This window comes from Brachycentrus maculatus, unplaced genomic scaffold (genome assembly GCF_059751285.1).
Source record: "Brachycentrus maculatus isolate JH-2025_06_01 unplaced genomic scaffold, ASM5975128v1 h1tg001133l, whole genome shotgun sequence".
NCBI lineage: Eukaryota > Metazoa > Arthropoda > Insecta > Trichoptera > Brachycentridae > Brachycentrus > Brachycentrus maculatus.
Window position 1 is genome coordinate 190,886 of NW_028281830.1, and position 16,852 is coordinate 207,737.

Sequence of the window (16,852 nt, forward strand, 5' to 3'; positions counted from 1 at the left end):
ACGAAGGAAGGATAGCTGGTCTTCCACCTCCCAGGAGCGACCCGAGAATGACAGGACCTAGTACTAAAAGAAGAAGAAGAAGAAGAAGAATCTAGTCAAATTGTAAGCTGCATAAAAAATGAGTTGTCTCCCAATATGTAAATTATTCCTGTTAAGATATTGCATACATCTAAATAAAGGGGTTTCTACTTAATAAAATCTTCTCCAAACTAACCATAGATGTCTCCCTGGAACTTAAACATAAAGCTTCATAAGCTTTATGATATATGTGTGAGTTCCAAAAATTTGAGTAGTGTGGTTGTCAATCATATGGGTAGAATGGTGAATGTTACACGGGTGTAATGGTAGGGACTGACCGGAGCCATTTCGTTGTAACATAACACGTTATGAGCATTCGTATAGTCAGTACAGCGAGCCGAGCGCTCCATCCATAGTTTCGGATGCTCGCTGATGCTCGCTGATGCTCGCCGCGAGCGATGTTACGACGTTACGTTACGACGAAATGCTCCGGCCAGTCCCTACCTTTAAATGATCACGTAAGCAGCCAATGGCAGGTCATAAGCCTTGCAAATACCCAGACTTCCATATTATTCTTCATCTATGTTGAGTTGTCAAGAATATATACGTATGGTATATTACAAAGTAAATGGTGAAATAATTTTTAAAAATTCCAAATATTTACATTTATACCATAATTATGTGAAAATACGGTATTTATTTTGTATTCCGTACAATACACTACCAAAAAAAGAGACATGTTTTAAATTGTAATGAGATTGTACATTCTTTGCCGTATATTGTGATTTCTTACATTATCCCCTCCTTCACTGCATTCATTATCACTCGAATATAAACAACATTTGCATCGAAAACCAGAAAGCATTTATTGGGTTTTTCCGAGTTGTCACCTCAAGTCAGAATTTCAAAAACCTGACGTCGCTGAAGTTTGGCGTACATATAAGTTTGTGCTAATTAACCTAGTTAATGTTTACTCAAACTGTATGCACATCTTTTTGACCTCAGACAAAAGAAGCAGGTGAAATTTAAGTGGTCAAGTTTGTAATTTGCAAATACATACCTGATACAGGGTTGTCAAAATGCTGCGTCAAATAATAAATAAATAAAATGCGTAAAATAAATAACACGTGAAATGAAATAAAAACACCTGTAAGTAAGAATGTCGATATTTATTTTTTTATCGTATTTATTAGAACTTACGTTTTCATTCACCCAACGGTCTAAAATTACACGATAATATCCTCACTTTTATAGACTTTTGGGTTAAAAATCTGTTTTTGTAGAGCTAAATATATTGTGATATATCGCTCACTCCTTTCAAGAACGTCATAAATCAAAAAACTTGATTTTTCAGGAGAACGTTTTTAATGTTTAAAAATATAACACAATGTATTAAAAATAAATATCACGCCACTTATTAAACTTTTTACTGTGCAACAGATCTTTTGAGGTAAAACCTGAAGGTTTTTTCTCCATTTGAAAAATATTTAGTTTATTTAAAAAAAATAATTAAACGATACCTTTTCTTCAAAATGCAAAAACAACATTTTCTGCCCTGTAGCGGGTAAATGTTAAATTAAAAATATGCCTCTTTTGCTGGGATATAGTATGTTTTCTGGGCATTCCGAAAACATGCACAACTGAAAATTGTCGATTTTTGATATATGACGTTGAAAGGAGTGAGCGATATGTAATATTTTAATGATTTCATATATATTTTTAATGGCAAGAGGAGTAAAAGGGATGATTCATGGGTAATCAGACAATAATAAAAATTTTGAGTAAAAGCGCCGATATTATTTGTAGTATTTTTTACTAAGTACCGTCAGAATCAAGTTTTATTAATTAATCTTCAGATCATATCCAGTCTTTATCTAGAGTCCAGAGTACCGATTCCAACGCTTATGTTTGGAAATGAAACATGGAGTTAGCAAAAGAAGAATGAAATCAGATAAATATGTGGCCAAAGCATGTATAATAGATATTTGAATGATAAAATTAGAAAATAATTCATAGGTGAGATAAGCATTATCAGTAAAATTAAGAAATAATAATAATAAAACCCTTATCCGCACCCAAATGGTGCATAGGGCACTGTGTCATATAAACGCAGTGTTCTCTTGATCGTTTATACATGAAGGAAAGGTGATCAGTCCTCCGCTTCAGGTACCAGTCCATGGTAATTTTGAATTAATATTACAGTGAAAAAATCACTAATATTTATTTAACCTCCCTTGGGAATCGAACCCGGGACCTCCAGAACGGTAGCCGAGCGGGCTGACCATTACACTACGGAGGCGGACAAAATAAAATTAAGAAAGGTGTGTTAAAATGTTTTGGACACGTGGAACGAATAAACGGTAAAAAAATATGAGACGAATGGAATTAGAAATAGGAGCAGACGAAGAACAAGGAAAACTTGGCATCATCAAGTGGTCAGGTCAGGGGTCGGAGCAATCGGCGTGTATGTATGAGGGATGCTTGATTGTGAAAGAGACGAAGATTTTTCGCAAAGACAGAGTAGTATGGATACGTTCTATTAGATAGAACTTATTTATCTTCAGACCTTTATCGAGACTTAAAGGTGCATACGGTACTGGGCCAATTAACTGAAAGGGAGATGATATATCCTTTTATTTCACGCTACTCAATACTTGTAATTTATTCAATTTATACAAATAATAAATAAATCATTTATTCAAATTTATTGGTGTACAGGGACTGTGCTGCACGTATAATATTATTATTATGACTATGTATATATACATTTAAATAACTTTACTGCGTATTTAATAAAAAATATATGGAATATATAATATTTTAATTGAACACAAATATATAGAAATTAAGTAGGCACCGACATATCAAAAACCTGTATATTAATAATTTTGATTTTATTGGTTGAAATCCCCGGTCCGATAAAATACCGATAATACGGAGAAACGTCCTTTCTTGCAACATGAGTGTCAAACAATTCTGATCCTTATATTTCATTTTTCCTTATACGTGTTGCGGTTTGCGGTTGGCGTTTATTCCAATTCGTGCTATGGCACAAAGTGGCTTGACAAGTTTCCTGAACATGGTCAGTAACGCAAACAGAGCTACGTATTCCTTGAACAAGTTCGTATAATACATGTTCATAATATCTGATGACGAGCCGGTGAACAGGGTGTTTAAAAAGCATTGAAATTAAATTTGCAGTTTAGTTTCCAAGATTTTTTTAAATATACTCGATGGTTACTCATGTAAATAAGTAAAATATCAGTTAATCTAACTGAAGTTCTATTTGGAAAAAAAATATAGTTTTTTATTCCGTATCATTATATCCAGTATCCTGTGTTCAATTGGACACAGTATCCTGTGTTCAATTGGAAGAAATTGAGATGGTATGGACACATATGACGCAGAAATTCTGAACATAATATGTTTCAAGCAATTGCCATGGATCTTCCTCGAAAGACATCTAGAGGAAGACCAAAAAATTCATAGATGCTACAGAAAGATAGCATGATTTAAAAGCATGGCCTAGGTGACGTTGTCCGTGATAGAAGGACCTACAACCTGAGGATGAGGTGAGCTAACATTGACATTCTAAAAAGACGATAAGTTGGGATGTAGCCTAGAAAAAGCAATATTTGCACGAATAGAATCCATGGTAAAAATGATGGATACGAGCGCAATACAATATTTCGCTTTTGCAACATTGTGCAACAAATTAAAAACCTATGCTAAAGTGTTGGTGTTACTCAATTTAACTCAACCACCCCTAAAACATCCTTATACTGGTCTAAAAACTGGTCTCAAACTGGTCACATGACGTTTGTATAAAAAAGAATAGTTAGTCGTTAGAATCTAATTTGGAACTTTCCTCAAAAAACTTTGCCTCAATCCGGAGACAGTTAACTTATAAGAAGAAAATTGATAATTCACTCTCATGAGTAAAAATCATTATTTTAGGATAATTTAGCACCTTCGTATCGTTGTCCCCCTAAACAAATCGGATAAAACAGCTCAGACTAGAAAAAAAACAAAATAGATTAAAACTCAAAACCAAACGAAACATAGATGTGTACGGCATTTTCTGTTAACCCTGTCGAGTCCGACGCAAGAAAATGGTGGACCTTGTGGATTTTTAATTTGAGTAGTTTGTTAAACGCGCGCGCATCGCGGGCGTCAAAAGTTGTATTGTTGTGAGTGTAAAATTACTATTACTAAGATTTCAAACAAGGTAGGTACAAGTTAATTGTGAAAACACTCTCCGGTGTTGAATTTACAGGTCTGAAGATCGGTAAACATGATAAATTAAGACGTGATATATTTTAAACGGTGACCATTTTAAAGTACGTGTCAAAGGTGAACTAATTATGTTGTAGTGAACCGAAATCCAGTGTTTTTCATCTGCGGTATCATTTGTTGTGTTGCTTGCCTCGTAATGTGTTTATCATACCATTAATATATATAGATCAGCATGTAAGCATTAAACTAACCTTAAAATTGCTGGCAATAAACTATTATAACAAGAACAGATATTTGTTAAACCTAGTGAGGATAGACTGAGTGAAATACGTGTGATTATAATTTTAATTGAATTGATTTTTATTAAATTGTATGAGATTATTTACTAAAATAATGAACGAATTTCGGCACCAAACTGAACTCAATAATATAGTATATTTCATCATCTCTTTTATTAATACTTTTAAATAAATGTTTCGAGGAATTGATCACTGTTTTATTAAATAATATATTATTTTAATGAACATATTTATTTAAAAAGTGTTTTGAAAAACAAAATTCATAGTGTGTGTTTTATATTTGGTTTGAAATACTTATAAGGAAAAGATAATAAAAAGTGATTTACATTTTTTAAATAAAAAACGACCTTAATTAAATTTATTAAAAAAATAAGATATATTGTTATATTATTGTTGCTTATTATGTAATTTAGATAGATGTCCAAAATTTAGGTATCAAATTAAAAACGCTGCTTCAAATTTGAATTTGATACGTTTTTTAAATTAATTTAGTTTAACCAATAAAGTTATTTTAATACATATGTTAAATAAGGACATTGTCATTCCTTAATTGTTGTCATTACTGAATTTATTTGTTAATATTTCCTGAATAAAGATACATGTAAAAATTACATTCTTAAATATTCGTGCTACCAATATGTTGCTAATATTAATGATAATTTAGTTGAAAATTTTCCGTAAATTGAGTCAACATACAATGATACTGTTTCAGGGAATTTCTATCTAATTTGAACTCTTTAACCGCAATAATTTATAAACAAACTTTAATAGTCCAAAAATATATACATTGATTTGATAAATGATTCGGTTGTAAATGAATATTTACGGAAAAAATCTAATTAATGTGCCCATAATTAGGGTTATCACCCTATTTAATAAAAATGCTAATAAAAGTGATATGAGCCCTCAAACTGTGTGTTATGGTCATCGAAAAATCATATTTAATATTATTTATTTGCATGAAAGAACGATTTAGATACAACATTTTGAGTGTGTCCAAATACTTTTTCACAAATCTGGATTATCTCCAATTATAGGAGTTATTTTTCAAATGATTTTTTTGACATCTCATCAAATATGAAGAAGTGTGATTATAATCCAGGATTCGGACCTCACATACTAATATAAGAGTTTCTGCTCAATAAAAAGCTTCTTTTCATCTCACCAATAGATGTGTCTAGTGAAGTTCTAGTGATTCAAGAACAAGGTTTCTAATTTGGTTCATATATATAGAACTTCCAAGAATTTGAGTGGTGTGGTTGTCAATAATGGTTAGAATTGGTGAATGTTATACGTGTGTAAAGTGATCACTTAAACTAGCCTATGACGGTCGTCAGCCCCGTAAATGCCTAGACTTTCATATTCTTCTTTATCTTTGATGAGATGTCAAAAAATAATATGAACGATTTAAAGTTCCATTATTGTTTTATTTTATTGGGTTAGTTATATTTTATTTGATATTTTCATAATGCATAAGAATTGAGATTTTGTTATTTTAAATAGACAATTTATCTTTTCAGACCCAAAATGGCAGCACTTTCCTCAATGACCACCAACCCGAGATGGAGTGTTAATTTATTTGTATTATTTGCAATTTTCATATCATCGGTACAGTCACAACTAGTTTATGACGAGTATGGACGTGTGATTGACTCTCAAACTGGAAGAGTGCAATCAGTTTCGGGCATACAACCATACGTTCAAAATAATCCTAATATAAGAATAGTGTCGCAAACTCCAGCGCCAAATGTACCAAAAAGGCCGATAAGTAATATTAAGAAGGATGCTTCAGAGGTACTGCATTTTGATGATGAGTTGTCAACGTATGGACAACCTGATGTAACTCCGTCGCGAGGTCAAGGGGGAACTCAGTATAACCAGAGTCCAAATCCGATTGGTACTGTTCCAACCTCGTATAACCAAAGTCCACCGAAGCATCGCCAGGGTACTCCTCAGGGTTCTCCTCAGTATGCACCAGCTCCTGCATACGGTCAGAGTCCAAATCCGGTTGCTCCTTCATATGGTCAGAGTCCGAATCCAGTTGCTCCTTCATATGGCCAGAGTCCGAATCCGGTTGGTGCTAATCCGACCTCGTATAGCCAGAGTCCAACCAAACATCGCCAAGGCACTCCTCAGGGTTCTACTCAGTATGAACAATCCCCGTTGTATGGAACGATCCCAACTAGGAATGGTCAACCTCAGTACGAGCAAAGTTCACCTTCCATTGGACAAGCCCCGACTCAATATGAACAGAGTCCACCAAAACAACGCCCAGATTCAATTTCGTATCCGCAACAATCTTCCCAGAACCGCCATGATTTGACCGCACATGAAGAGAACTTTGAAGCTCTGACTGATTTCTCTTTGAAAATGACAAAGGTAAATATTTGGCTTTTTTACGTTATTTTAATTTTATTTTATTTCTTTAATTAGCTTATATTACACTAATATAAACAATTATTTATACTCAATTTACATTATTCATAAATACATTTACATCTCCTTACAGTAAACAAAACATTTATTCTTAAATTCTTTCAGACTCTTTTTATTGTTCATACATTCAGGCATCTCATCATACATTTTCAAACTCTTATACATCAAACAATTTTAGGATATTAAAAGCTATCAACATTTATCATAATAACGATGAATATCGTTCTTCTTTTTCTTCTGCTTTGTGTACGCCTTAAGACCTGTTTTTAAGAGGGACTAGTCCTCTAGATGTTGATTCTCAGCTGTCAATCCACCTCTTTAGTGGTCTGGTCGGGAGTCGTCTACTTTTGGGGTTGCCGTGCAGTGCAATTCATCGTTCACTTTGTGTAACACCACTTAAAAATTCTACTTCATGACTACCTGTTTCGCAATTACCATTCTATAATCAGGTCAAATGTTGACTTAAGTGAAATTCATACGATCTCCTTTTTATATACAACAATAAATATAATTTTTAATATTCATAGAAAGAGGATGAATCTTATGTAATTCTATCATCAGGTCAAATGTAATAAACAGGGTGTTATATTACCATACCACAAACATAAGTATGCATTTAATATACAAAATATATTATGCATAACAATTTAATTCTTTAAAAAGGGCAATATATGTCTTCCCCCAATTGAATAAATACATACAGGCTGCTCCATGATATTTGCACATAATTAGTTTCTGAAAATGTGTGCAAACGTTGAATGTTCAAAAACAAAGGGAAATAAACAAATACCAAAAATACAAATCAGAAACTTGTTTCACGAGTTTTAAAGTTATAATTTATTTTTGTTCTTATTATCAAACTTCTCAACTTAACACTCATGTTTATAAATTGATAAAGGCAAAATATTATTACTTAAAGTAATAAATTAGTAACCTTACATTATCAAAAAAAAATAGTAAATATTTTTTGTTCGACGTAATTGTTAACGTGAAAAATGCCAGATATTATGGTGATAGAATTTAAAACGATTTGTTATGTTTTTTACAAAAATATAAAATATATTTGAGATTAAACCTGTATTGAATGCACGCCTCTGTTTTTAGCAAAGTTATAAATCGATTTGCCAATACGATTTTACTATATTTTATTATTTTATATTATTGAGCAACGATACTAATAAACTACATATTCCCAAACAGGAATTGGTACAGTTGGAACAGGGGAACATGGTGATATCGCCGGTTTCAGTGTCCACTTTGCTAGCAATGTTGGCCCAAGGAGCCAAAAGCGAAACGCTCGCTGAACTAGAGGGTGTCCTGTCACTTAACAAAAATGACGCAAGGAGGATATATGAAGCCTTTGTGACTAATTTACAGGTTTGCTTAAACTTATAATAATTATGAAAAAAAAACTAATAATTTAATAAAAAAAATATTTGGAAGTCCGAATGAACTGTGATACGAGCATATTATTAATTAATTCGGCAATAACATTCAGCAATACCATATTCAAGTATTGTCTGCCACCGTAGTGCAATGGTCAGCACGCTCGTACTGGAGGTCCCGGGTTCGATTCCCAGAGAGGATCAAATAAATAGAAGTGACTATTTCACCATTATATTTATTCAACATTACCCTGGACTAGTTCCCAAAGTGAAGAGCTGATCACCTTTCCTTCATGTGTTAAGGATCAACAAAAAAACTGCGTTTATATGATGCAGTGCCCTATGCACCACCAGTGCGGAAAATGGTTTAAAAAAATAATTTTAAATAAGTCATTTTTCAATTCTGTTTTTTTTTAAACTTATTTAATACTAAGTTTTTACTTTTTGCGTTGTAGAAAAGCAGCACCAAAGACATTTTGTTTAAGAATGCCATGTTCGTTGCGAATGGTAATTTGAACCAAAACTTCAAGAATACTGCAACTCAGAGCTTCAGAGCAGATGTGTCACTTGCGGACTTCTCTCATCCGCGTTCTGCCGCCAGTCAAATCAACAGCTGGGTTAATGAAAATACTAAAGGAAGAATACCGGCTATTATTTATCCAGGTAAGAATGCCATGTTTGTTGCGAATGGTAATTTGAACCATAACTTCAAGAATTCTGCAACTCAGAGCTTCAGAGCAGATGTGTCTCTTGCGGACTTCCCTCATCAAATCAACAGCTAGGTCAGTGAAAATACTGAATGCGGAATACTTGCTATTATTTATCCAGGTAAGAATGCCATGTTTGTTGCGAATGGTAATCTGAACCAAGACTTCAGGAATTCTGCAACTCAGAGCTTCAGAGCAGATGTGTCTCTTGCGGACTTCCCTCATCAAATCAACAGCTAGATCTGTGAAAATACTGAAAGCAGAATACTTGCTATTATTTATCCAGGTAAGAATGCCATGTTTGTTGCGAATGGTAATTTGAACTAAGATTTCAGGAATTCTGCAATTCAGAGCTTCAGAGCAGATGTGTCTCTAGTAAACTTCCCTCATCAAATCAACAGATAATGAAAATATTCAGCATATTCAAATAAACAGCAGGGTATCGGCTGTTATTTATCTAGGTAATGCCATATTCATTACGAATGGTAATTTAGACCAAGAATTCAAGAATACTCCATTATTGATGTCATTCGTGGTTGTAAACCTCCAATATAGGTTTAATTTCACGAAAATGGTTTCGTATATTTATTTCATTATGTTTTTTTTGTATTATGCAACATAATATATTTATTAAAGTATTATTTTAGTAGACATTTTAAATGAGATAGTATCATTAAAGTGACCATACGTCCCGTTATGAACGGGACCGTCCCGTTTTTAGATAGCCTGTCCCGTTGTCCCCAAGTAAAGTTTTGGGACGTCGAAATGTCCCGTTTTCAAAAAAGAGCAACGCACGGCAACAATTTAAATAAAGTGAAAAAAATTGGCGGTAGATTGTAGTATAGCCGTGTTGTTAGTTAAGATAAAATTTCAAAAATCCTGTCAAGAATTCCAATCTTATTTATAAGCAAACCCACTTGTACCGAAGAAAATTTGTTCATCAGAAAATATAAAACAACATCATTTTTTCATCATTTCCTCTTATTTTCATTATCGACATTCCTTTTCTTTTTATTAAAACATAAAACCTATGAAAACATACGTATTTTCTTAAATATACATACTTTTGCGTAAAAATTGGTAGATGTCCCGTTTTGAGGACAAAAATAAATGGTCAGTTTAAGTATCATACATATAAAATGTAGCGATACATAGTAAATAAACGTTACGTAAATTTTGTGAGTATCTCGAAGTAGTAAACATTAATTTTGTCATCAAAATAAAGAGAAAAAAATGTGTATTAATTTTTTTTCTTAAGAAAAATATTAGGGTTTTTGTTATTTACAAAAATATTTCAATTTCACACTATTTTTGTGAGCCTATGCGGCTCATTATTAGAAATAGGTATCAAATTGTGGTAGAGTGGGTTCGAACCGAGAAACTCTGACTCGAGAGTCCGCGACACTAACCATGGGACCAACCCGACTCTGTTTACTCTGCAAATAGTGCTGATTGCAATTGCTGTGAAGAATTTGTATGTTTGTTATTAAAATTATTATTTATTTATTTATTTCAAAGATTATTACGGCTCTTTAGGCATGGCTTGTGTAGAGCCGAAATACTTACATGTTAATACATTTTTTAAAATTTATTATTATTTGTTTTTTTATTATTATTAGATTATATACATTACATACAACATATACAAAAACAATTTTCAGTATGAAGGTTTTACATTAAAATAATTACACCTGGACTTTAATTAATTTAATTATTTCACGTTCTACCTTGTCCCTTCCGACGAGAAGCAACCATCGACGGACACTGTTCTTAAATCCATGATCACTACTAGAATTCTTAATGGTTACGGGCAGCAAATTAAATATCTTTGGCATTGTAGACGTATGGGAATCGTATTTTTGTATTCACAAATGTTGCATACATTATTTCATTAATTGATTCGGCAGTCACTTTGTGGTAAAATCTATCCATTTTTAATTAATGTTCTACTTAGTAAATACTAAAGCCTAAATGACTAAAGCCTCCCCCCTTTTGTCTATGTTCCCACTGATAAGAAATAAAAAAAATTAAATTGATAAATAAAAATAAGAAACCGCTACTACCCCCTCTTCAACCTTCAACGTCCCAAAGACCAAACTGTAAAATTTAGAATTAGCTTCACATACGGTGTTTGAAAATGATGCGGAATACATCGAAACACGTGTCACAGTCGATTTTAAGAAATAGTGGTATTTACTTAGTAAAACATTTATTAAAAATATTTTATTTCTTTGTACTTAAGAAAAGACAAATTCCAGATATCGATAAAGTCTGCGAATGTATTGTCGAGATATTGCATTTGATGTATGTCTAGGAGTATGAATAATTAAATTATAATATCTCCAGATTTTTGACGTTATTTTACATTATTTTCCCCCAGAAATGATCGACTCAAGTACTCAGTGCGTCTTGTTAAACGCCGCTTTCTTTAAGAACGTCTGGAAGACCAAGTTCGACCCTGCTAAGACCACCAAGCAAAAGTTTGCCGTTAGTCCGCATCGCAACGTCGACGTGGACTTTATGCGCGTCAAGTCCAGTTTCCCCTGTAATGAAGACAAAAATATGGGGGCCAAATGGGTTAAACTACCCTTCGTCGTAAGTTCAGACTTCAGATTGATTTATTAATTTATAACTAACCTGAAACGTTTCTTTATTGCATAAACACGATGTCTGACAACTGAACTCTAAACCATAACAGATTGCAGTTCATGATGTTCCTAATACAGGGTGGCGCAAAATTAATCATATCGGAATATGTTATAATTCTTGCAAATGGCGTTGTACGTCAATCATATTTGACATTTGTGAACTAAACTGCTTTAGTATACATTAAATGGTGCAATATCATCCATCCAATTTTGTTTATGAAAAACTTTTTTACTAAATAAATAAAAATATTTTAAGTAATGGAAAACTTTATTTAGATTCTATTTTTTTCTTTTGAAGTGGAAAATATGATATCTGTCAAGTAGCTGCCACTAGTATTGATACACATTTCTGCCCATTTTATCAATTTGTTTGTATACTGCAGCTTTCTAGTAAAAGTGTTATTATATTATGGTATATTTGCAGTCACATATTTATCTTTTGGTGTTCGATCTTGGAATGAAGATTTTGCAAATAAATAGAAGTTTGTCCATTAATATTATTATTATTATTAATATTTCTATTATTATTCAGTAATCAAAATGATGTTGACGCTTTTCATATTTGCAAAAACGCTCACGATTAAAAAAAATGTGTCATCACATTTTTTATGTTATTTGTATCAATTTTCAAACATATATTTTGAGCATTCTCCTAAAGCATCACATTTCGAATTTCTCTTTGTGGTAGCAAGGATGAGAGTCAAGCTTTCGACGTCATACTAAGATAGTAAGACGGTCTATTCAGTAATTAAAATGACGTTGAGGCTGTTCATATTTGCAAAAAAACGCTCATGATTAAAAAAAAGGTTTCATCTTATTTTTTAGGTTATTTGTTCATGTTTATATTGTATCGATTTTCAAACCGATATTTTGAGCATTCTCCTATAGTACCACATTTCGAACTTCTCTTTGTGGTAGCGTGGATGAGGGTCAAGCTATCGACGTCATACTAAGACATCGAAAATATGTAGAATCGTATAATTCTCAAGACCAGTATGAGGTTGAAGTCTCGATTATTTAGGAGATCATTCGTTTTGAAAAACAGTTTCTTGGCTTTCTGACTTTGATCTCTTGGGATGGATTCGTTATCCATTCAGCCAACAGTTTTGCCTATTGTATTTTTTTTTTGTTTTTTGTGATTTTATTTTTGATATTATGTTTATTTTATTTCATACTTGATAGTGCCCGAGATGATCCAAAGTCAGCAATCCTTTGCAGCATTTCGAGAGATCATCCTTATTTGTGCATCTAATTTGATTATCGTATTTTCAACAGGAATCAGATTTTTCCATGGTATTCATGCTTCCTACTGAGAGTCATGGTCTGGACAGACTGATACAGAGATTGAATAAAGCGAATCTACGCACCATTTTCAATACGACGAATGAGCATTCAGTATTCCTGGGTCTTCCCAAATTCAAGATTGACTACACCACATCCCTTGTAAATGTACTAAATAGGGTAAGTTTCCTTCACAACATTTTGAGTGTGTCCAAATACTTGTTCACAAGAAAATGATATTTTCTGGCGTTTCTCATGTGTGTGATCATAATCCAGGATTCGGACCTCACATACTAATTAAAGAGTTTCTGCTCAATAAAAAGCTTCTTTTCGTCTCACCAATATATGTCTCTAGTGAAGTTTCAAAATTGGTTCATATACATACAACTTTCAAGAATTTGAGTAGTGTGGTTGTCAATAATGGGTATAATTGGTGAATGTTACACGTATGTAAAACGATCACTTAAACCAGCCTATGACGGTCGTCAGCCCCGTAAATGCCCAGACTTCCATATTCTTTTTCATCTTTGATGAGATGTAAAAAAAATAATATTTTATAAGTTTCATTCCATGAACAATTAAAAATAAAATTAAATTAAAAATTAAACTTACCATCACGCCACTCCCTCAAAGGGGTAAGCAGTAAGAATAGAACGCCACACCAGTCTGTCTTCACAAATACTCTTCGCCACTTCCACATTCATGTATCTCCTCTTACATACCCGCTAATCATTCCGACTCCCAATCTGACTACGTTCAAGTATTCAGATTTACTTTTGTATTCCACATTTATTTCCAATAATATTTGCCTTATACGATTGTTTAACCATTCTTTCCTCACTCATTCGTTCAACATGTCCAAACTACCTTCACACACCTTTCTAAATTTTATCGATACTGCTATTCTCAGCCTTGTATTATTCCATCATTTAGAAATATACATAGTCACCAATGCAATGAGTTTATTTAAATCACATTTTTCCTCGCTTGTTACTTTGTTAATAAATCATGTTATTTAATACAACTAGTGCTAAGTTTTTTGTTAATATATCAACATAGATGAAGAATAATATGGAAGTCTGAGAATTTACAGGGCTTTAGACCTGTCGTAGCTGGTTAAGTGATCATTTTACACACGTGCAACATTCACTAATTCAACCCATGATTGACAATTAATCTCCTCAATTTTTGGAACTCACGGAAATATTTATCAGCCTCATAACACACATATGAGTTCACAACAGCCATCTTTGTTGGATTGAGGAAGCTTTTATTAAGCTGGGACTCTTTCATTTGTATCCGAGGTCCGAACCCCGGACTATGTCCATACACTGAAAACCGACTGAAAGCATGATTTAAATATATTTATGTAGCTTATGATTTGATCAGTTATTTTATTTATGACATTTTGAGTGTATCCAAATACTTAATTTATTTCTTAAATGTTTTCCGCAGATACTTTGTGGCACATTTAATAAACTTTACAAAATGAAATAACTTTGTTATAACCACTTTTTTATTCATACAATTAAACTTACCGGTTTCACCAAGAATCTTGTCATCATCAGGGTTTATATTAATTCAAAAACATTAAAATATTATAACACTCTCGCATTATAATGTTATATTATAAAAGTATTTTTATTATTCGTTGCATAGCAACCCCAAATAACAAATAATGGAATCACCCAAAACAACAATATGAAGCTGCGAACGTATACGTTAAGTGGAGAACACACACAAAAACTTACTGTGCAGAAATTTTAGGAGCAGAAATTGGAAAAATATAAAAAATAGGACTGTTACTTAAATTTAATTGATTATTAATAATATTGAAATTTTGTTTGATGGCTTTTTTCATTTCCAAATATTATTAGAATGTAGTATTTCAATGCAATTTTAAAAATAAAAAGATCGATTTTTATTTAATATATGTTCAGTAAATTCAGAAAAATTATTATTATTTAGGCATCTCATGTGTTATTTTATTCTTATATTGAAATTACTTAATTTGTGGTTATTTTTTATCGTTGATTCCAGATGAATTTATTCAGAATCTTCAGTACTCAATCGGACTTGCGCACCATACTCCGGGATAGACCAGTCACCATCAGTAATGCAGTGCAGAAGGCCGTCATCACGGTGGACGAGAATGGAGCCACTGCCGCGGCGGCCACAGTCCTAACTGTCAACACTCTGTCGCTGGCCAGTTACTACGACGAGTTCCACTTCACGGCAAACGAACCCTTCCTCGCCTTCATCATCAACAAAGACTTAGTCCCTATATTCGTGGCCAAAATTTCAGATCCTTCGGTAGCAGTTTAAAATCGGAAATATAATACAGTAGAGTCTCGATTATCTGACTTAAACCAGCCGCAGTAGGGTCGGATAACACAGAAAATGATAAAAACGACATTGAAAAAGTGTTAATTGTATTTGTACATCGAAAACTTTTAAAATATGTACATGTAACTATGTAACGAACTAAAACATCAAAATGCACTTACGGCAAAGTAATTAAACATGTTGTACAGTAGGTAAATACTCACATACAATGCAGTCAACTACGAAACTATTAACTAAATCTCTCAGACGCCGGTCGGATAACTCAGAAGGTCGGATAACCGAGACTCTACTGTACTAGTAATATCTCCCAGCAACAACTAAACGTTTGCAGTAACTGGTGACTACTTGCAATCATTCACAAATGGACCAATTTTTTCTTCTTCGTGGGTTACAATCTGTGTGATGTTTGGTTAGCTTCTTTCATAGCCAGTCTCCATCCGTTTTATCCTCCGTTCGTCTCTTCAACTCGGTGTACCCTCTACAGCTCATGTCAAAGATAATTTGGTCCATGTAGCTTAAGTGGGGTGGTCTTCTATAGTTTGAGACATTCCACATGCCTTCTGCAATCTAAAGAAGCAAGCTTGGGTATCTATTATTCCTTATTCATTTGGTTTAGCATTTTGTTATTTTTTTAGTAAGCATGTAGACTCCCCCCAGCCCTGCTAAAAACCCCGTTTTTCCCTACATGTTCCGACCAATGAATCACCAACATGCGCTTGTAGCACCACATCTCAAACGACTCCAGCCGCCCCCGTTCTGCCTGCCTTGTAATCCACGTTTCGGTTCCACACAGCGGTACAACAATGATGAACAAATTGATGTGAACAAATTTTAAATATTGCAAAAGACGGAAATTGTATATGTAATCTAAGACAATTATTTCTAAAACGTGACCAGAAATATACACTTATGAACACCTGGTTTAAATACTTGACATGTTTAAAATAAAAATGTCACCAAAAACGTTAAATCTTCTTATAAATTATTGCCATATTTTTTTCAGTTATTTTGCTGCTCAATTTTTTATAAGTCATATGCCATAATTAATATTCGTATTTAATATTCAACATTTATTTTATTTTATGTAATCTTATTGAACGAATAATAAATTGTCATAATTAATATTCAACATTTATTTTATTTTATGAAATCTTATTGAACGAATAATAAATTGTCATTATCTTTTATCTTATTATTTATTATCTTGATTATCTTTTGGAATTTCTGTTTATTTTTTGCATTTTTATTTTGAATTTATCTTTGATGTATTAAATGTTTTTAAGAGGTTGAATTTTTTTTCATTACCATAAAAGCGAACTTCCATTTGTCTCTTCGCAGAATGTTATTGATAACTATGAAACACCAAAAATGTTTCCATTGTCCCAATACTTCTAGATATGTTACTGTTATTGACAGTGGTGTTGTGACGCACAATGTCACAGAAAATGTAACGATATTCGAAAACTTTTAAGGTCCAAAAATATACTAAGAATTTG

General features: G+C 32.8%; 1 protein-coding gene across 5 annotated transcripts; it reads left to right on the plus strand.

The window, feature by feature from the left end:
• The first annotated feature begins 880 nt into the window (after window positions 1-880).
• Window positions 881-16,647, plus strand: LOC148299460 (antichymotrypsin-2-like). 5 transcript variants are annotated; one of them, XM_088276064.1, is made up of 7 exons: window positions 881-1,167; window positions 6,074-6,932; window positions 8,190-8,366; window positions 8,830-9,037; window positions 11,462-11,676; window positions 13,005-13,190; window positions 15,051-16,647. In XM_088276064.1, exons 2-7 carry the CDS (start codon window positions 6,081-6,083, stop codon window positions 15,333-15,335), a joined length of 1,923 nt encoding a protein of 640 aa, XP_088132190.1. In that variant the 5' UTR covers window positions 881-1,167; window positions 6,074-6,080; the 3' UTR covers window positions 15,336-16,647. The 5 variants fall into 5 exon arrangements, with proteins under 5 accessions (XP_088132190.1, XP_088132188.1, XP_088132189.1 ...); XM_088276062.1 differs by lacking the exon at window positions 881-1,167 and adding an exon at window positions 3,571-3,590; XM_088276063.1 differs by lacking the exon at window positions 881-1,167 and adding an exon at window positions 4,112-4,246.
• The last annotated feature ends 205 nt before the right edge of the window (window positions 16,648-16,852 follow it).

Excerpts from the sequence above, each read along its gene's own strand:
- LOC148299460 (XM_088276062.1), top strand. Across the intron at positions 6,933-8,189 it reads TCTCTTTGAAAATGACAAAG|GAATTGGTACAGTTGGAACA; the intron begins GTAAATATTTGG and ends ATTCCCAAACAG. Across the intron at positions 11,677-13,004 it reads GGGTTAAACTACCCTTCGTC|GAATCAGATTTTTCCATGGT; the intron begins GTAAGTTCAGAC and ends TATTTTCAACAG.